Below are 16,615 nucleotides of genomic sequence, written 5' to 3'. Positions count from 1 at the left end.
ATAAATGAGATTTAGCTTGCCACAAACTTATTATACCCTGTCACCACACTGAAGCACTCCGTGAAGACTGCGGCGCTTTCCCATTCCTGTGCCTCAGTTGAGGACAATATGTCGCGGCGAGCAAGTGGTGTGCGCTGCCAACGCTATACCGCCGATGGTGGCCACTACGAGGGCAGGTGGCAGCAGGGACAACATCATGGCTATGGCGTGAAAGACAACGGACGTGGCCTCATCTACGAGGGTCAGTGGCGTCTTGGCCAGCGTCACGGCAACGGCACGCTGCGTAGGCAGTGTGGGAATGGGCATGCGGAGCGTGTCTATGTGGGTCAGTGGGTGCAGAATGTGCGCTGCGGGGAAGGGAAGCAGTACTACAAGGATGGCACCGTCTACTATGGCCAGTGGCAGGCGAATGGACGTCATGGCCATGGCATTCAGTGGCATGCGGATGGACGGACCTACATTGGCGAGTGGCAAAACGATGCCATGCACGGCAAAGGCGTGCTCTACGCAGGTGAGTCCTAAATATGAGGGAATAAATTGTATAATTACGGAGGCAATTCGCAGCCAATGGCAATCGCTATGTGGGCGAGTTTGAGCGCGGCTGCAAGTCCGGTTTGGGTGTCTACTACCATGAGAAGAACGGCGAGCAGCTACTGCAGCATGGCATCTGGAGTCAGGACAACTGCCAGAGCTCTTTGCTGTCCATGACGAGTCACATTGCTTAAGAGGTTGCAACGTTTATTTTACTTTTTGTAGAAAATTCAATATAAATATCAATGCGTAATAATTAATTGTGCTAAAACATATATTAAAATTAGTTTAAAAATCAGTTCCTTTGGCGCCGTCGACTGCTCACCGTGGTGGGCACTATCACTGGCTCGACAATCTCCTCTCGCTTGGCGCGTCCTCTGGTCCGAATCGTTGTCGTCTTGGGTGTCACCTCGGGCAAGTCATGGCGTTGCTTGCTGCTGCTGCGGATGGGCACTTCGAGTTTCTTTGAAGCGGACGCATTGCGTCGAGTCGTTGTCGCGGGCTTCAGGCTAACTGTTGGCTCGTCGTCGCTTAGGTCAATGATTTCGATCAGCTGACAGGCATTGAGATCTAAGCACTCCAGGCTGCTGCTGCTCTCCACGCTGTTTGTGGCGTCGCTCAATGGGCTCGCATCATCCGTGTATATCACAATTTTCAGCGGCTTCTTGCTGGAAGCACTTGCTTTGACCTTCTTCTCTGGCGAAATGTTGAAATCGAGGGCCCGCTGCTTTGGCCTTGGTAGCTTTGGTGTCGGATGCAACTGCAACTGTGCTGTGCGCAGCTGCAACAGCAGATTGCTGCGATAGTTGACATCGATGCGATGCTGCGCCGGCTCGCTATTGGCCAGCTGCAGTGCAGGCTCCGTGATGTCAATGGCACCGCGATACTTCTGCTTGTCACGCAAATAGTTGGCCTGATAGATTTGCAGCACAAACAGCATTGGACCCAAGGCAATGCCGCGCTGTTTATCGCCCAGCAACCAATCATTTGCCATGGCATAGAAAGTGTCCAGCTGGTCATGCTCCCGATTGAGGAAGTAGAGATGTGCATGCAAGCATCCCACGGTAAAATAGACGCACTGCAGCTTGAGGCTCTTAAGCGGCGCAGGCAATGCATGTTCCATGTAGCGTTGCAAGGTCAAACGGCTGTCGACTGCAGCTTGCATATCCTGTTGAGTGAGAACAGGAATTACTTAACAATCTATAGAGAAAACCATGAGTTACTTACAAGTCGAGGCGCAAACCCTGTGGCAGACTGTGGCAGCTGCTTGCGTATGGGTTCCACAAACTGCTCCAATTGCAATTGACTCATCAGCTCCTCCATGGGCTTCGATTTGCCATCCAGCGGCGCATCAACCAAGTCTCTGGCTTTCTTTTGCGACGGTCGCAATTCGGACGGTTGAATGCAGAGAAAATGCTCGATGAGCCGCAGCTTGGAGAGCGCCTTCTCCAGGCACTCCATGCGCACATTGGTCCACATCCACGAGATGAGCACCTCGACGACACGCAGCACCATGCCACCTTGGAGCAGCACCTGCAGCAGACTGCTGCCGAAATTGGGCAGCTCACTCAGACGATTCGCTGTGCACTCCGTGGAGTCGCGCACCAGATCGCCCAGCAGCAGCACAAGTGCACCGTGATCCACGGATGAAATGCTGGTAAAATTGCGCACACTATCCGCCAGCGTGTCCAGCTGCTGCAGTGCCGTGGGCATCTTGGCGACCAAGCTGCAGTGACGCTGCTGATAGCAGATGCGAAAACGGACCGATTGCAGTGTCAGCTGAATAATGTCGCATTTGCCCACACGCTCCACAAACTGATCGCGCACTCGCTCAGCCTGCAACAGCAGCAACTGGACATGACTCATGCTGCCCAGGCGGGCATAGTACAACGCCATGTGGCAGAGGCACAGCATCAATATGCTATGCTCACGTTTGTAGTAGGTAGCGATGTGCAGCTGCGGCCAGAGCTCGTCCAGCAGCAGCTGAGCATGTGCCACCTCACTTGCCAGATCAACGAGAGGATGTTGTGCATAATTTGAGGTAAAATGGCTGAGCGCACGCAGATAGTTGAAACGATCACCGAGAAGGCGTGCGATTCGTAGAAGCAGCAGCCAAGCTGCATCCGCCTGCTGTGTGTAGCCCATGGTGGAGAGAGTCATGGCGACCACAAGGATGTCCTCGATCAGCGCCTCCCAGTCAATGAGCGCCTCGTCACTGCTCAGCGGCTCGGCGTCAGCCTGCAAGCAAAGTCAAGAAATATAATAAGTAAACAGCATTTAGAGAGTTTAGGTTTGGTGTTGTTAACATCTTCAAAACAAGTCAAATATTAATAGAACATTAATATTACAGTCGTATTATCGGAGTCTGGTCATCACCCTAATGATTACGTTTTTATAATGCTGTTGTTAAATTTAACAAAGCAACTGTAAATGATCTTAAATAATTTAAGAGTTAAATAAAATTTAAATTATAAATTATTTATATTATCATTATTAATGTCATACTAAAGTTGAAGATTATAGCACTGGTTTTATTCCGCTTTTTGGGTGCGAAGGGAAGCGTGTCCAAATTCTAAAGCAAACTTGATTTGCTGTCTGTTTTGGGTATCGCTGCTGATCAAGAATGTAAGCTATGAGATCTCTATTCCCATTTCTAGTTAGACTATTCCATTTAAGATTAGCTAGCACAAAAAGTATTACTACAATATCTTACCTCATTAAAGAAGACTGCGAAGGCATCTATGGCCGCTGTGGCCAGCTTCAGCAGCGGCATCTCAGCCAAAATATTGATGCTCTGCATATTGGTTTTGTTGAGCAGTTCCTCCAGCACTTTCTCCGCCGTCTCCTTGATGGATACCGTGATCTTTTGCCCCTCAAGCATTTCCAGCAGTTTGCCCACACTCACATGGCCTAGCACCAATTGTTCTAGTCGCGACAGTCGCTGACTTTGTGCCATATTCTGGAGACGCATCCGCAATACCTCCAACTTCTTATGTGTTTTGGAATCTGTGCGCAAGTGACGTCCCAGCAGAGCCATATGATAGTCGGTGTGATAATGAAGTAACAGCGACTGCAGCATTGCTGGCGTCTTTCTGCTGCTCAGGACTGTCAGCATATCCAGTTCATAGAACTTGCGCTTCTCTGCTGCGTTCATCTCAATGGCCAAGGGACTCTGCTCATGCAGCTCATAGATGCTGATGGACAAGGGGCTGGTGCGATAATAAAGGCACAGCTGCTGAAACTGACGCGCTGGGCAGTTGATGGCCGCAATGTAGGAACTCTGTAACTGTGCCACGAGCATTGGCTGCTTAGTGCAATTGGCGCTGCCTTTGTAAATGCGACGCAAGAGTTGCCGCATCGCATTCGCTTCGAGAAGCGGGAACAGTTTCTGCAGCGGTTTAAACAAACGCTGCATCAGCTCCAATTGTGCGTCAGTTGTTATCTTGTCTGCTATGTTGGTCAGATGCCACGTTAAGTTGACCAGCTCCACGCTGTTGGGCTTCATGCACGCTGTAACCTTAAGCACATCCACGGCGTAGTTGAAAATGTTTCCAATACCCTTTTGTGCTATCTGCAAGACAAGAGTTCTTTAAGCTGGACTGGGAAGAATTAAGTACTCTTTTACTTACCTTGGACAATTTAGCCTGATCTGTGGGTTGCCAAGTGCTGTATGCGGCAATAGCACAGCAGCCCAGGCTAAAGACGCAGTGCTTCCGCATGCTCTGGCAACTAATGTCATTACTGCAGCTGGCGACCAACGAACTCTTGCCGCTAATGCTTCTCGAGCTGTTAATCAAGCTTTGCAATAGTTCAAAATGTGCGGCATAAGCTTCAGCCGTATTTTGGCCATCCAATGAACGCCAGAAGTGCTCAAAGCAGTTTGTCCTGCCCTCTGGTTGATGCATTTGCCGTTGTAACCGCACAAACAGCACTAGAAGATCAATGAACCATTGCTCTTGCGACTGCGCTGGTGCGCATTGTGTACCTAAAAAGTGCTGCCAATTTTTGACTAAATCAATATAGGTCTTCTTCGCATCGGTATCCGTTTCTCGTTTGAGCAGCAACTTCATGTGATAGTAGAGCAATTGCAGAGCATGCCCCTCCAGCTGCAACTCCATGTACAACAAGCGCAGGCTATGCAGCAGACGGACAGCAAGTGGTTTCTGCAAAGCAGCTGCCTTTTGCTGCCACGCGAAGCCATCGATCTGGATGAGCGCCTGCAGCGCACTCAAATACTCCGGCAGTTGTTTACTCAGTGATTCAGTGCTGCCGACATTACTGGCAATCAACTTGAAAAGGGGCTCAAACATTTTGTTGGACTCAGCTACAGGTAGCGAGCCAATGACTTTGAGAAAAGTACCGCTTCTTTTGCCAAGAATCTGATTTAGTTCCCCAATCAGTTCGCTGTAGCCCACATGCTGCTGTTGCATGGTTTCAAAAAGGGTTCCCATGGCCAGCATTGCAGAGCAAAGCTGCTCCATGGCATCCTTCGTAGCTGTTGATGGTTTCTGCATTTGTTGGCCATAGAAATAGAAGTGCTTGATGTGCATGTTGATATAGAATTTGTAGTCAGTCTTTTGCTGCAATTGCACTCGCTGTGCATTGACCAAGCTGTAGAATCTTTTGCATTCCGCATTTGTTTGCTGCAATCAAAATTTGTTAGTTTTCTATCTTAAAACCTTCCATATCATATCGCATTACCTGCTGACAAAGCGCATGGTGAATGTACTGCAAGCTGGTTAAATGATTTACCCAATACTCCGGTTTAGCTGCAATGGGCTCAACGTGTGGCATCAAGCACGCCACAATGTTGCAATATATGTCCGCATATTTATGGTAATTGTCTTGAAGCGCACAGCATAATTGTCTTAATATTCTTAGAGCTGCTGAAGCGACGCTTGATGTCCCGCCCTTTCTAATTAGTTTAAATTGCTGTTGAATTGCCTCTGCGGCATTCTCGGCGTCTTTTCGTGTGCCGCGCAATTGTTTTGTCACATTTTCTAGTGACATTTTGACTATAAAGTGCTTAAAATATATTTAAAATTGAAATCAAATTCACTCTCAAATAAACCAAATTACTTTTCAAATCGACGCGATCTGTTTGATTGTGCTGAAGTATTTTTCGCCGATAACTGATGATAACCATCGAAAGCAACCATGTAGGTTCGATGGGGCTATCGGAAACTGATGCAATTAATGCATCGATAGCTCGACGTGCATTTTAAATGACAGTACTATTTACTATATTGTATTTTTTGTTGCTTCATAGTTAAAAAATGAAGAATACAAAAAAATATTTGAAAAGTAAAAATAGAGTTGGATCAGCAGAATTTTTTAGTAATTTTATACCACAATGTACTTATGGTCACACTGGGGTTTCTCAGCTGAAAGCTGTGAGAAAAGCCGCAACGCTATCCAACACTTAGAGCATATGTTTTCATATGGCGGGATTTTTGTTATTGTTTCGTTATTATTACTCCATTTTGTAGAGTCCGCATTATTGTTTAAATAATAGAGCACGTAATTAAAAACTTGATACAAATTATAGTGATTTTAATGAATTTAATATGAAACTATGAATTATAGTCCACATGATCGGCTATCAAAGCCAGAGTATAGATAATCATGTTGTAATGGGTTGCTTACTACGAAAACGTGTGAAAGGTCAAACGAAAAGGTCAGCCATGTTAAATTGAATTGCGCAAAGCATTGAAAGGGTTCGCTTAATTTATGAGTGCTGAATGCTGCTGCAACGAAAGCGTGTAATGAATGTGGCCGAATACGACTACATTGATTTATGCTGCATACTACAGCGATTCTTGCAAAGCTAAAACCGGAACAGGTTGGTATGCAACATGCAGTTATGCGCATTATTGGCCCACGCTTATCCACACTTTTTGGGCCAACTGAGCGCGTGTGTGTGTGTGTGTGAGTGCTTGTGGCTTACTCTTAGATGGAGACATATTGCTGTAATAAATACTTCTGTATGCTTACACATTCACATGCTTAAGGGAAGACGACACGTTGAAACTATGGAAACTCTCCAAAGTCGGAAGTCACGTTTAAACGTTTTCGCTAAAAGTTTCACACACACAATTCCCATCTTGATGATTGATGAGACAGCTCACCGCACATATTTATGTTTGTGTAGAATTGTCTGTGCGGCAAGCGGCATGCGGCATGTGGCACTATGTATCAGACAATTGTGTTTAATTTGGGCATCACTTTGGCTTAATTGAGATTGAGATGAACTAAACACACATGTGAAAGTGTCATTTGTGGGTCATTCAGTGTATTAAGATTATTCTAGAGTATTATTTTCTATTTGGCTTATAATTTATGGCCCGTCATGCTGGCTTGGCCAAGTTTACTCTCATTTTCAGATTGGGTTTCCAGGTCTACAGTTGATTTACTTGACCAAATATTTGTGCAAGATTTATGGGGTTTTGTTTTTGGCTCGCGATACTTGAAGGCTGAAAATGTGCCATTTCATTTGAAAATACTAGAAATAGAAACCACAAATCGCAATACGTAATCAACTGTCATTCAGCTGTCAATATTTGTTAAAAATCAAATACTTGTTTACACAGCGAGTGCGCGAAAAATACTTGTGTGATGAATACATTTTGGGGAATTTGCAAAAGTTTCGCCCATTTGCTGCCAAAATCAACAAAACTCCCAAATGCATTTCAGTTGACTCTTCCTATCATTGTCTGTGTCTATTTCGAATTACGTTTTAATTGTGTGCAAACAGACGAACCAAATAGACACACAGACAGACGGACGGACAGACAGACAGATGACAGTTGGACTTGGCAGTTCATTAAAATGATTTGAGTGTGAAAATTTATGCGATTTCTCACTGCGTTGTAATTAAATTAGTCGCTTGGCTTAATTTAAAATGCACTAATTTGTCCACATCCCAGAGATAAACAATGTGCTCTTCCCAATCTGTGGCTCCCCACTCATATAATATACTACTCTATATATTCTCTCTCTTTTTTTTGCGCTGTGTGACAGCCAACAAGGATTTATTGGCTTAGCCTGGCGCTTCACAATTGCCTAGCAACAACAACAACAACAACAGCGAGGAACTGCTCTTAATTAATTTCCCAGCAGTAAGTGAAAAGTTGTCAGCCGAAGACAAGACAAAGATACAAGCGCAAAGTAAATGTTGAAAAGCTCTCTTGGGCGTGTGTAAAGTGGAGGATTACGCAGCGGGGAAAATTGCACAAGGATGTCTCAAATATTCCTACGAGTTACACGTGCTCATCTCATCTCAGCTTTCGTTGTGAGTTGTATTCTGAATTCAACTTAATTGGATATAATGTGTATAGGTTGCCTCTTCAAATGTATCTTATTAAGTTTACTTTGTGTAACAAATTTCTACGGAATGGTCTTCAACTTAAGAGTATATATTTTTAGGCAATTCAATTACGTATATAAATAATAATAATTTATACGGATAATTTTGCAAAAAACTAGATTTTATTTGATATTTATAAATAAATAAAATATAAACATTTTTCAAACATAAAAATATTATTCAATTATATTCGATTTGAAAACATGGATATGAATAGATATTTTGAAAACCATAAAGTAAAGATTTACTCTTTTGTTGTGGATAAAAATCTTCAAAAAGTTGGAGATAAATATTATTCATTTAATTTGTTCACTTTGAAGTGTGAAACTTATCCCCAAATTCACGTAGAAACCATAGATTTTTGTGAAATATATAAATAAATAAAATATAAACATTTTGCAAACATAAAAATATTCAATTATATTCGATTTGAAAACATGGATTTGAATAGATATTTTGAAAACTATAAAGTAAAGATTTACTCTTTTGTTGTGGATAAAAATCTTCAAAAAGTTGGAGATAAATATTGTTCATTTAATTTGTTCACTTTGAAGTGTGAAACTTATCCCCAAATTCACGTAGAAACCATAGATTTTTGTGAAATATATAAATAAATAAAATATAAACATTTTGCAAACATAAAAATATTCAATTATATTCGATTTGAAAACATGGATTTGAATAGATATTTTGAAAACTATAAAGTAAAGATTTACTCTTTTGTTGTGGATAAAAATCTTCAAAAAGTTGGAGATAAATATTATTCATTTAATTTGTTCACTTTGAAGTGTGAAACTGATCCCTAAACTCACATAGGTTTTTTTGATATTTGTAAATAAATAAAATATATACATTTTGTATAAAAATATTAAATTGTATTCGATTTAAAAACATGGACTTAAATATATATTTTGAAAACTATAAAGTAAAAATTTACTCTTTTGTTTTAAAAAGAATCTTAAATAAGTTAGAGATGGATATTATTCATTTAATTTCTTCACTTCGAAATGAAAAACTTTTCCCCAAACTCATATATAAATCATTGATTTTTTTTACCACACTATCTTTTTAACTTTTTTATAATCCATCAATAAGTTCAACATGTTTCCATGTATGCTTTGCTTCACAATAATCTCCGAGCTATTCTCACTTCATCTCAGTTCCTTGTTTTTTGCTCGCAGCTCATCTTTCAAGTGAAAAGATTTGCTGGCACGTCGCTTTTAACGTCCTGTTAGCTGTCATCTTTCAGTAGAGCCGAGAATCCACTCTGATGTGCTGCATCCCTTCACTGGAATCAACCCCTTTCACCCTCTCCTCAACCCCCCGTGTGGCACACTCCATTGGAGCAGCTGTCGCTTGCATCTTTTGACAGATTTCAATTTGGTCGCTCCACGTTTTTCCTAGCCTTGACACAAACTTGACCATTGCTACGGATATCCGACGCCAAGTTGCTCGCAGGCTGTCAACGCTTTTGGGCGCCAGTGGCTGTGACTGTGGCTGTGGCAGTTGCAATGCAGCATGCCCCATCGCTGAGATCCGTTGCAGCCACTCGACATGTGCGCAAAATTCACGCTTGAGAAGCATGTGGAAAATGCTGTCGCTTGTAAATTTTTTTGGCATGCGACATGCGGCATGCAGCGTGGGGCAAGGTGTGGGCAAAAAGGGGTGACAGTGTGTGTGTGTGGGGGGCAACTGCATTAATTTATGGGCTGCAGCATTGCACATGGATGCAACTGCAACAGCTGACTGCGAGGAGTTGTAAGTTGCAACCCAGCCAAGGGACTGTCAGTGGCGTTAACGAGTCCATTAGAGAGGCAAGCACAGGGGTGAAGGACAGAGAGAGAGAGGAGAGACACAACACTAACCCCACTGTGGATGGCACCCTCCCTAAAAAGATGAGAAGTTCTTCTTTGCGATTAATTAAAATAGTTTCGCTTTGGAGCTGACTAAGTTATTTTTATTGCCACATTTAACGGTTCGAATGCATTCATAAAACTTTGTCGAGTGTCGAGTGAAATTATGTTTGGCGTCTTGACTGCCATGCGTCATGTTTGCTTGGGGTCTAATAACCTTACGTAAGCTTGAGGCCAGAACTCCACCCAGTTGTCTTGATTTCTGACTCACTCCAAAGAGTCGAAGTTGCTGCTGCTGCTGCCGATTTAACTGATTAAGCCAAATGTCAATGGCCAAAACTTTAGACATGGCCATAAAGAAAGAAAAGCCTCCGCTGTCACAGTAGCGAGCGGTATAAATATCATAATTATGCTCTATCCACGTACCAAATGTATTAATTTATGCAGATCATCTACATATATATGTAGACATATGTTATATGGGTAAGCATTTCCTGTTTTTTGGCCACTTTCTTAGCCGCTTTCGAATTGCATTTAAAAGCAATTATCAAATCATGTCGCTGCCGCCTGACAAACTCATTTATTTAGCTCAAAACTCGAGACATGTGGCATGCAACAAACACTTACTCACTCACACACACACACACACACACACATACAAGCACACAACTTTGTAGACCAAGTCCAAGTGCAAGTCAAGTCCTAATTTTGCTTTCGTTTCACACCAACTAGACACATGTAAAGCGATACACTAACGAAAGGCGCATTGACTTTCTCAAGTGATTTGTAACATGAGATTATTCGAAGGGTTCTTTAATCCTGTTCAAGTTTTTAATTTATTGATCTGAGTTCTTATTGGCACAAGGACAATTTATAGAATGCTGTTTTTGTTTTTTTCTTCACATATGTATTGTATTTAGACCCTCTTACATAAATAATACTACATGTTCATAATAATAAAAACTCAATTAAGTTTGAATATTGTTAAGTTAACTACTTTTCAGAATATTTCATGAATAACAAATTGTAATTTACAATATAAACAAAATCAGAGTGTGCACAAAAGTTGTTTCTATATATTAAATAACGATTTTAATGAATAGAATAGGTTTTTATTTTGTAAATCATTTTAATAAATTTTATAAATAACATAATCAAAAAATGTAAGTACATACATACATTAATAATTGGTAAAGCAAAATAAATAATCAATATAGCATTAATTTCACAAAATGTGTTTTAGAAATGCTATCGAAATAATCCATAAGAGTATTTGATCATCAATAAAACGAGCCTATAATTGTTCATTTCTGTTTTTCTATGAAGCAAAGAGAGCCGGAGATCCACAAGCTGTCAAACTGTCGCCAGCGCCTGAAATTGTCATTATTCAATGTCTTGAGGGGAGCACTGAGTAGGGGAGAAGGGGCAAGTTATAGGGGCACAGGTTGAGGTTCGGTTTGAGTTTGGGGCTTTTGGAATGGGGGCGTTTTCCAACTAATTTTAATGTGTGAAAATTCAGTTTTGTTTTGGGGGAGAATAAAACTGGAGCGAACTGATGTGCCTACCAATTGGTTTATTGTTGTCTCTGGTGAGAACCTGTCGAATGTTAAGTGCAATTCCCTCGTTTCCCCCTCGATTCCTCGATGCAATATCTCGTTTTTTTTGTTTTCCTCATTTTAAGCTCGCCAATTCGAAAAATCCATCGGCATAAATCATGTGGCAAGCGCCACAAACACGGCGACATATTAAATTTACAAGTTGATTTTGATTTATGCCCGTATGCATATGAATATAAGTATTTATTATTTTCGTTGTTGACGTTGTTGTTGTTGTTATTGCTGTCAAGTCGTCTCGTCGCTAACTTAATTTAACTCTCGTTGTAGTCTCCATCTCCTTCTCTCCCGCTCAGTCTGCATCTCATCACAGTCTATCTCATTTTCGCACAGCCAACGCAATTTGCGGTTTGCGTCGAAGTCACTTGCAATTAAGGTACAAAAACACTGGGTATAACCTCCGAAGCCGGGTATGCTATGTAAGTGTGTCAACATGTACGTGACGTTTAAAAAAAATGCATTTTAAATTACATCTAACTAATTGATTAAACCACTTAACTGAGACAAAGATTGAGGTTATGTTTATTTGGTATTGCAAAGAGATTAATAACAATGTGATACCCAAGTCTTAAATGATATAGATGATAAATATTTTAATTACTGTTTAATACAGTTGCCTCAATTAACATTATTCATTCGCATTAGCTGTGCATTCATGCAGCATTGCAGCAAGTACTCAGCTTCATGCTGTTTGTGGGCGGCTTTAAAGCCCGTAGAAGTAACTTTCTTCGCCTTCGCCCGTCATTTCAAATGACAAACTAACAGACAGACACCGACAGCTCCATTAATTAAAATGAAAATTAGTGGTTTCGAATTGCGCCGGAACAGGATGGATGCGATGGGATGGGATGGGATGAAGGCAGTGAGCAGTCAGCTGGCAGCCCAGCATCATTCCAGGAAAGCCATTGAAACGCTGCAATTAGCGGCGAGCTTGTAAATCTTTTGCCTGGCAATTTGATAAATCCACATAACTTGACCCACTTTCGAGTTTCACTGATGAAGCCTCCACCATCCTCCATCTACCCTCCTCCATCTACCATCTTCCATCCTTCATTTCCTCTCGCTCTTCCTTTCACGTTCTGGCCAAAATGCACAGAGTAAATTCATTTTTTAAACATGCTCCTCCCACTCGACTCTCCATTCTCCACTTCTTATGACCATTTTCGGGCAATTTGCGCAAATGTCTGTGCATTTAATTTTAAATTTATCATTTTACTGGGTTCCTTTTCTTTCTTTTTTTTGCTGCTGGTGCCGCTTTTGACCACTTAAAGGCAAATTTAAAGCCTAACTGAGCTGAACTTTTTCATTTTTATGCATAGAACGAGTTGGCTGAGAGCTTTTCTTTTGCTATGGAAATTTGCGGCTACAACTTTGAACCACAACCTGGCAACTGGGCGCTGTTAAGGGGTGGCAATCAAACGAATTGTGACCGCGACACTCGGCGGAAAATTAAAACATATATGTATGAATAAAAAGTTGTGAATTTTTTATTTTATGCATATGAATGCAAAAAAAAGTTAGACATACTTTGTGTTAAACAAATTGCAAAAACGTAAAGTCAAAAGGGCATATGGAAATAAATGAATAAATACTTGTACAGATGACAGTTGCAGTTAATTGAATCAGTCGACATTTTGCTAGACATGCGCCGCGACATTGCTGTTAAATCAATTTGCATGGTAAACATATAAAGCAATGCAATAGAAATCAATTAAATCAATTTAAATCCAAATGGGTTAATTTGTCCCGTCAATTCAAATTGTCGTCGACTGGCGCCAGCCAGTGCTGGAAAGTGTAGCTGCCGATTAATATGGAGCAAAACTAGCAAGGTGCCAATATCTATAAATGTTACAAATCGATTGACTAGAAAATAATCTAATCTCCCACAATTTATAATTATTTTGACTCCACTCACCAAATATCTGTGTATATCGAAGTCTTTCTCATAGTGGTATTTGCCTTCGATAGTGTGTATCGATATATGGCTTTGTGGCGATGAATTTTTCTCTCACAACACTGAGGGTTAAATTGTGGCGCTCATTTTCATATACTCTCTCGCTCTCTCGCATGCAGTTTGAATGTCTGCATTTTTGCTTCTTGTTCAGGCGCCTTTCGTCAGTCTCTTTTTAATTGTGGTCGCGTAAGGTTGTTTGCGCGCGTATTTTGCTTCTTTTTTGATGTATTAAAACCGCGATTTAATCAAACAAAATGTTAAACATATACATTTAACTAAATGTAAAGTGCAATAACATAAACAAATATAATACGTGCAACATTTCTAATACACAATATAAGCAAAAATCATTCCATTGAGAAAATACAATTCGCGACGCTTGCCTGCGACGAAAGGACAGTTACGTAGGTTAGAGTGAGATAACGCTACTGTGTGCGCAATTTGTTGATGTCGCTGTTGTTGTTGGTAGTGCCTGGCGCTTGTGCTCATAGTAATTGTTGTTGGATGCGCCACGGTAAAAGTGTTTTGTTTGTAAAAGAACAACAAATGCACCGAAAATCGATCTAATTAGTTGTTGCTCTTCCGGCTATTGTTGTTGTTTATTATTGCAGCCGGCAAAACAAAATCAACAGCTAGAGTTCAATGGATATATTCCTCAAGTAGCCGTCGCAGGTTTCCAACGAAAACGCAAGCAAGAACATCGACACGCCAAAATTCGGCGAATACACAACAAAAGTGGAGTGAGCGACAAAAAAGGAAAAATACAAAAAGCTAAAGAAAGAAATAAGTGTATAAAATGTGGGGAATGTGTAGAATGTGTGTGCGAAAGTGAAGACAAGAAGGAAAACGAAACCAAAGCAGAATTTGAGGCCGTCAAAATGCAGCGCAGTGGAAACAAAAACAAAGACACAACAAACATAGCTTAAAAGGCAAAGCAAAATCGTTACTATTCAAATAAGAGCGCAAATAGCGCAAACAACGGTTTCACAGTTTTCGTAGCAGAAACAACAACTCACAATGGCAAATAACGGAAGTAGCCGCAGGACTAACAAATGGCTGTGGATGTGGATTGCAATTTCGATTGGCCAATTACAACTGGCGACAGTTTCGCATGCGAGTCAAGGTAAGAATAGGAGTGTGAATCGAATGCAATCCAAATACGAATATAACAAACTATCGCTACATTGCCATATGCTTGGTTGGTTGGTGACAACCTGTCTGGTTGACGTGCAAAAAAGCAGGTTTAGTTGCAGTTTCTAACTAATCATTATTCCCGAATTAGTTTATTACTGATAAGGACAGATTGTGAGTTCGTAGCGCATACATGTGAAAGAGCTTTGACAATCACACACAATCATGCGACCCTATCCATAATAAACTAGTCATTCGATAATTGACAGAGTGTAGTTTACTTTGCCCATAAGATAAGACAAGGCCGTTGCCAATATTCATTTATCAGCAATTCGTTATCTTTATTTATTTTTTTTTTGGATGGTTAACAGTCCTAATGAGTTGAGTTCGACTCATACTCGGGTTCTCGACTCATTCGTTAGCAAGAATTTGCGACATGATGAAATGTGTCGCATTTGTTTACCAGCTATTAAACTTGAAACCCGTCGAATTTCTTGAATATTCAGTAAACATTGAAACGATTGGGAATAATCGATTTGAAGTTTAACTTGTCTCCTATGATCTGCACTGACTGACAGCAAAAAATGCGAAACGAAAATCGATATTGTATATCGGTAACAGTAAATACAGTGTAATTATGTTGACTCGTTACTGCACTTGTTGTAACTGCTCGAGTATAAATATTTACGTGTATTCGATGCCAAACAACAAGTGTCTCAACTGTACAGGTAGATAAAGAAAATCCCTTGGAAACAGGTCAGATATCACGACTCTGGCAGCTGTAACGCATTAGTTGATTAATTTTACGCAGGCAAGCGCGCAAAACGTCTTTCAATTTCTCAGTTTTCTATCTAAAAATAAACCGTAGGAAAGGAAAAGAAAATCCTCACAAAATGCGCAAATAATGCAAACAAATTAAATGCCTTTCGCATAACGATAGGGGAAAGAAAATGCCGTCAAGGCAACCAAAACACCCTCAGCTCTGAGCTCGTGGGGTGCCTCAAATTTATCACTGCCACAGCCAGGACAGCGCAGAAAGCAAAAAAAAATATGAACATCCCCGGGAAAGTGGGAAAAAGTCAAACAGAAAATAATGATAAGCTCTCGCCTTGCTATGGCATGGCATGTGCTTTATCATAACAACTTTTGGGCTATTATACATACATACTACTACACATGGATATATGCAAATTGCGTGTAACAAACAGTATGTCAAAATATATGGGTCAGAGACCGGCTTTATCTAACTAACCAACGGATCAATCGCAAACAGCATGTCATGCTGATTTCAGCTTTAGGCTGTACTCTTTTGCGTAGTTGCCATGACGGGCTTTTTGGGCTTAGCGTTATGACAGAAAGCGTCACCTCCTTATAATATATATTCTGGAAAGTAATTGACATAATCTGAAAAAGTACCAAGCGAAAATATAGGTCCTATTAAATCTGTAGAATATTTCATTCTAAGTATTATTACGGTTTAACATAATATCTTTACATACTATTTGTGAATACTTACTTCAGATATATTCCAAAACAGAGTATAGAATATTTAATTTTGAATATTTTTTGGCTTAAAAGATTTTTATGCTTGATACTTCAGATATAAGCCAAGACATAGTCTTGAATATTTAAAGCCCAATATTGCGGTCTTCAAGATTATTTTTAAATACTTTTTAAATGTTCTTAATTCACTGGTTAAGAAGTATTCTTTTTGATAATAACTTTAGCTATATCCTTAAGCAGTCTTGCACACTCAAATAACTTCTTGAAAAAGTCGTTGAATTTAAAAAAACAACTTTACACACCTGCATTTGATATTATAAATGTTTCTTAAGAATTCTGTCTTATCGTAGCCAACCATTTTATGCTTAGCGAAAGTACTTTGCTCTCTTATATGATTCTTAAACTCCGGTGGAGTAATTATAATAATCCTGTGAGTACTTTCACTATATACGACTGCCTACAAAAGAATTGCTGTTCTACTGCTTGAAAGACACATTTCACTTGCTCGCAAAGTGCTTTAAAAAGGCAATTTATGGCTTGAACATTCACCTACACAGAATGAGAAAGAGAGAGAGGAAGAGTGGCCTTAATTAATGACCAAGCAGTAATTAAAAAATCTTAGTGCCGCACACAGGAGCAGCGAGAACAACGCCAACAACAATAA

The 16,615-nt window shown here is 40.6% G+C and overlaps 3 protein-coding genes across 6 annotated transcripts in view; 2 read left to right on the top strand and 1 right to left on the bottom strand.

The window, feature by feature from the left end:
* The first annotated feature begins 37 nt into the window (after positions 1–37).
* On the top strand, positions 38–731 carry LOC132791447 (MORN repeat-containing protein 3). Its single transcript, XM_060800370.1, has 2 exons — positions 38–511; positions 565–731. The coding sequence occupies exons 1-2, from the start codon at positions 109–111 to the stop codon at positions 723–725; spliced, it is 564 nt and encodes a 187-aa protein (XP_060656353.1). The 5' UTR covers positions 38–108; the 3' UTR covers positions 726–731.
* On the bottom strand, positions 722–5,659 carry LOC132791444 (protein three rows). The gene is made up of 5 exons (XM_060800365.1): positions 5,233–5,659; positions 4,161–5,174; positions 3,245–4,102; positions 1,759–2,769; positions 722–1,699 (listed from the first exon to the last, which is right to left on the bottom strand). Exons 1-5 carry the CDS (start codon positions 5,539–5,541, stop codon positions 827–829), a joined length of 4,065 nt encoding a protein of 1,354 aa, XP_060656348.1. The 5' UTR covers positions 5,542–5,659; the 3' UTR covers positions 722–826.
* Positions 5,660–13,490: 7,831 nt separating this feature from the next.
* LOC132789412 (neogenin) overlaps positions 13,491–16,615 on the top strand; it is a 42,150-nt gene continuing 39,025 nt past the window's right edge. For all 4 annotated transcript variants that reach the window (XM_060797413.1, XM_060797412.1, XM_060797411.1 and 1 more), the window contains exon 1: positions 13,491–14,440. In XM_060797413.1, coding sequence (XP_060653396.1) covers positions 14,335–14,440 — 106 coding nt within the window. In that variant the 5' untranslated portion in view covers positions 13,491–14,334. The remainder of the gene's footprint in view (positions 14,441–16,615) is intronic.

This window comes from Drosophila nasuta, chromosome 3 (genome assembly GCF_023558535.2).
Source record: "Drosophila nasuta strain 15112-1781.00 chromosome 3, ASM2355853v1, whole genome shotgun sequence".
NCBI lineage: Eukaryota > Metazoa > Arthropoda > Insecta > Diptera > Drosophilidae > Drosophila > Drosophila nasuta.
This window is presented reverse-complemented; position numbering and strand designations above follow the sequence as displayed.

Excerpts from the sequence above, each read along its gene's own strand:
- LOC132791447 (XM_060800370.1), top strand. The coding sequence starts at position 109 with ATGTCGCGGCGAGCAAGTGGTGTGCGCTGCCAACGCTATACCGCCGAT. Across the intron at positions 512-564 it reads CAAAGGCGTGCTCTACGCAG|CCAATGGCAATCGCTATGTG; the intron begins GTGAGTCCTAAA and ends GGCAATTCGCAG.
- LOC132791444 (XM_060800365.1), bottom strand. The coding sequence starts at position 5,541 with ATGTCACTAGAAAATGTGACAAAACAATTGCGCGGCACACGAAAAGAC. Across the intron at positions 4,103-4,160 it reads ATCAGGCTAAATTGTCCAAG|ATAGCACAAAAGGGTATTGG; the intron begins GTAAGTAAAAGA and ends CTTGTCTTGCAG. Across the intron at positions 1,700-1,758 it reads CAGGGTTTGCGCCTCGACTT|GATATGCAAGCTGCAGTCGA; the intron begins GTAAGTAACTCA and ends CTCACTCAACAG.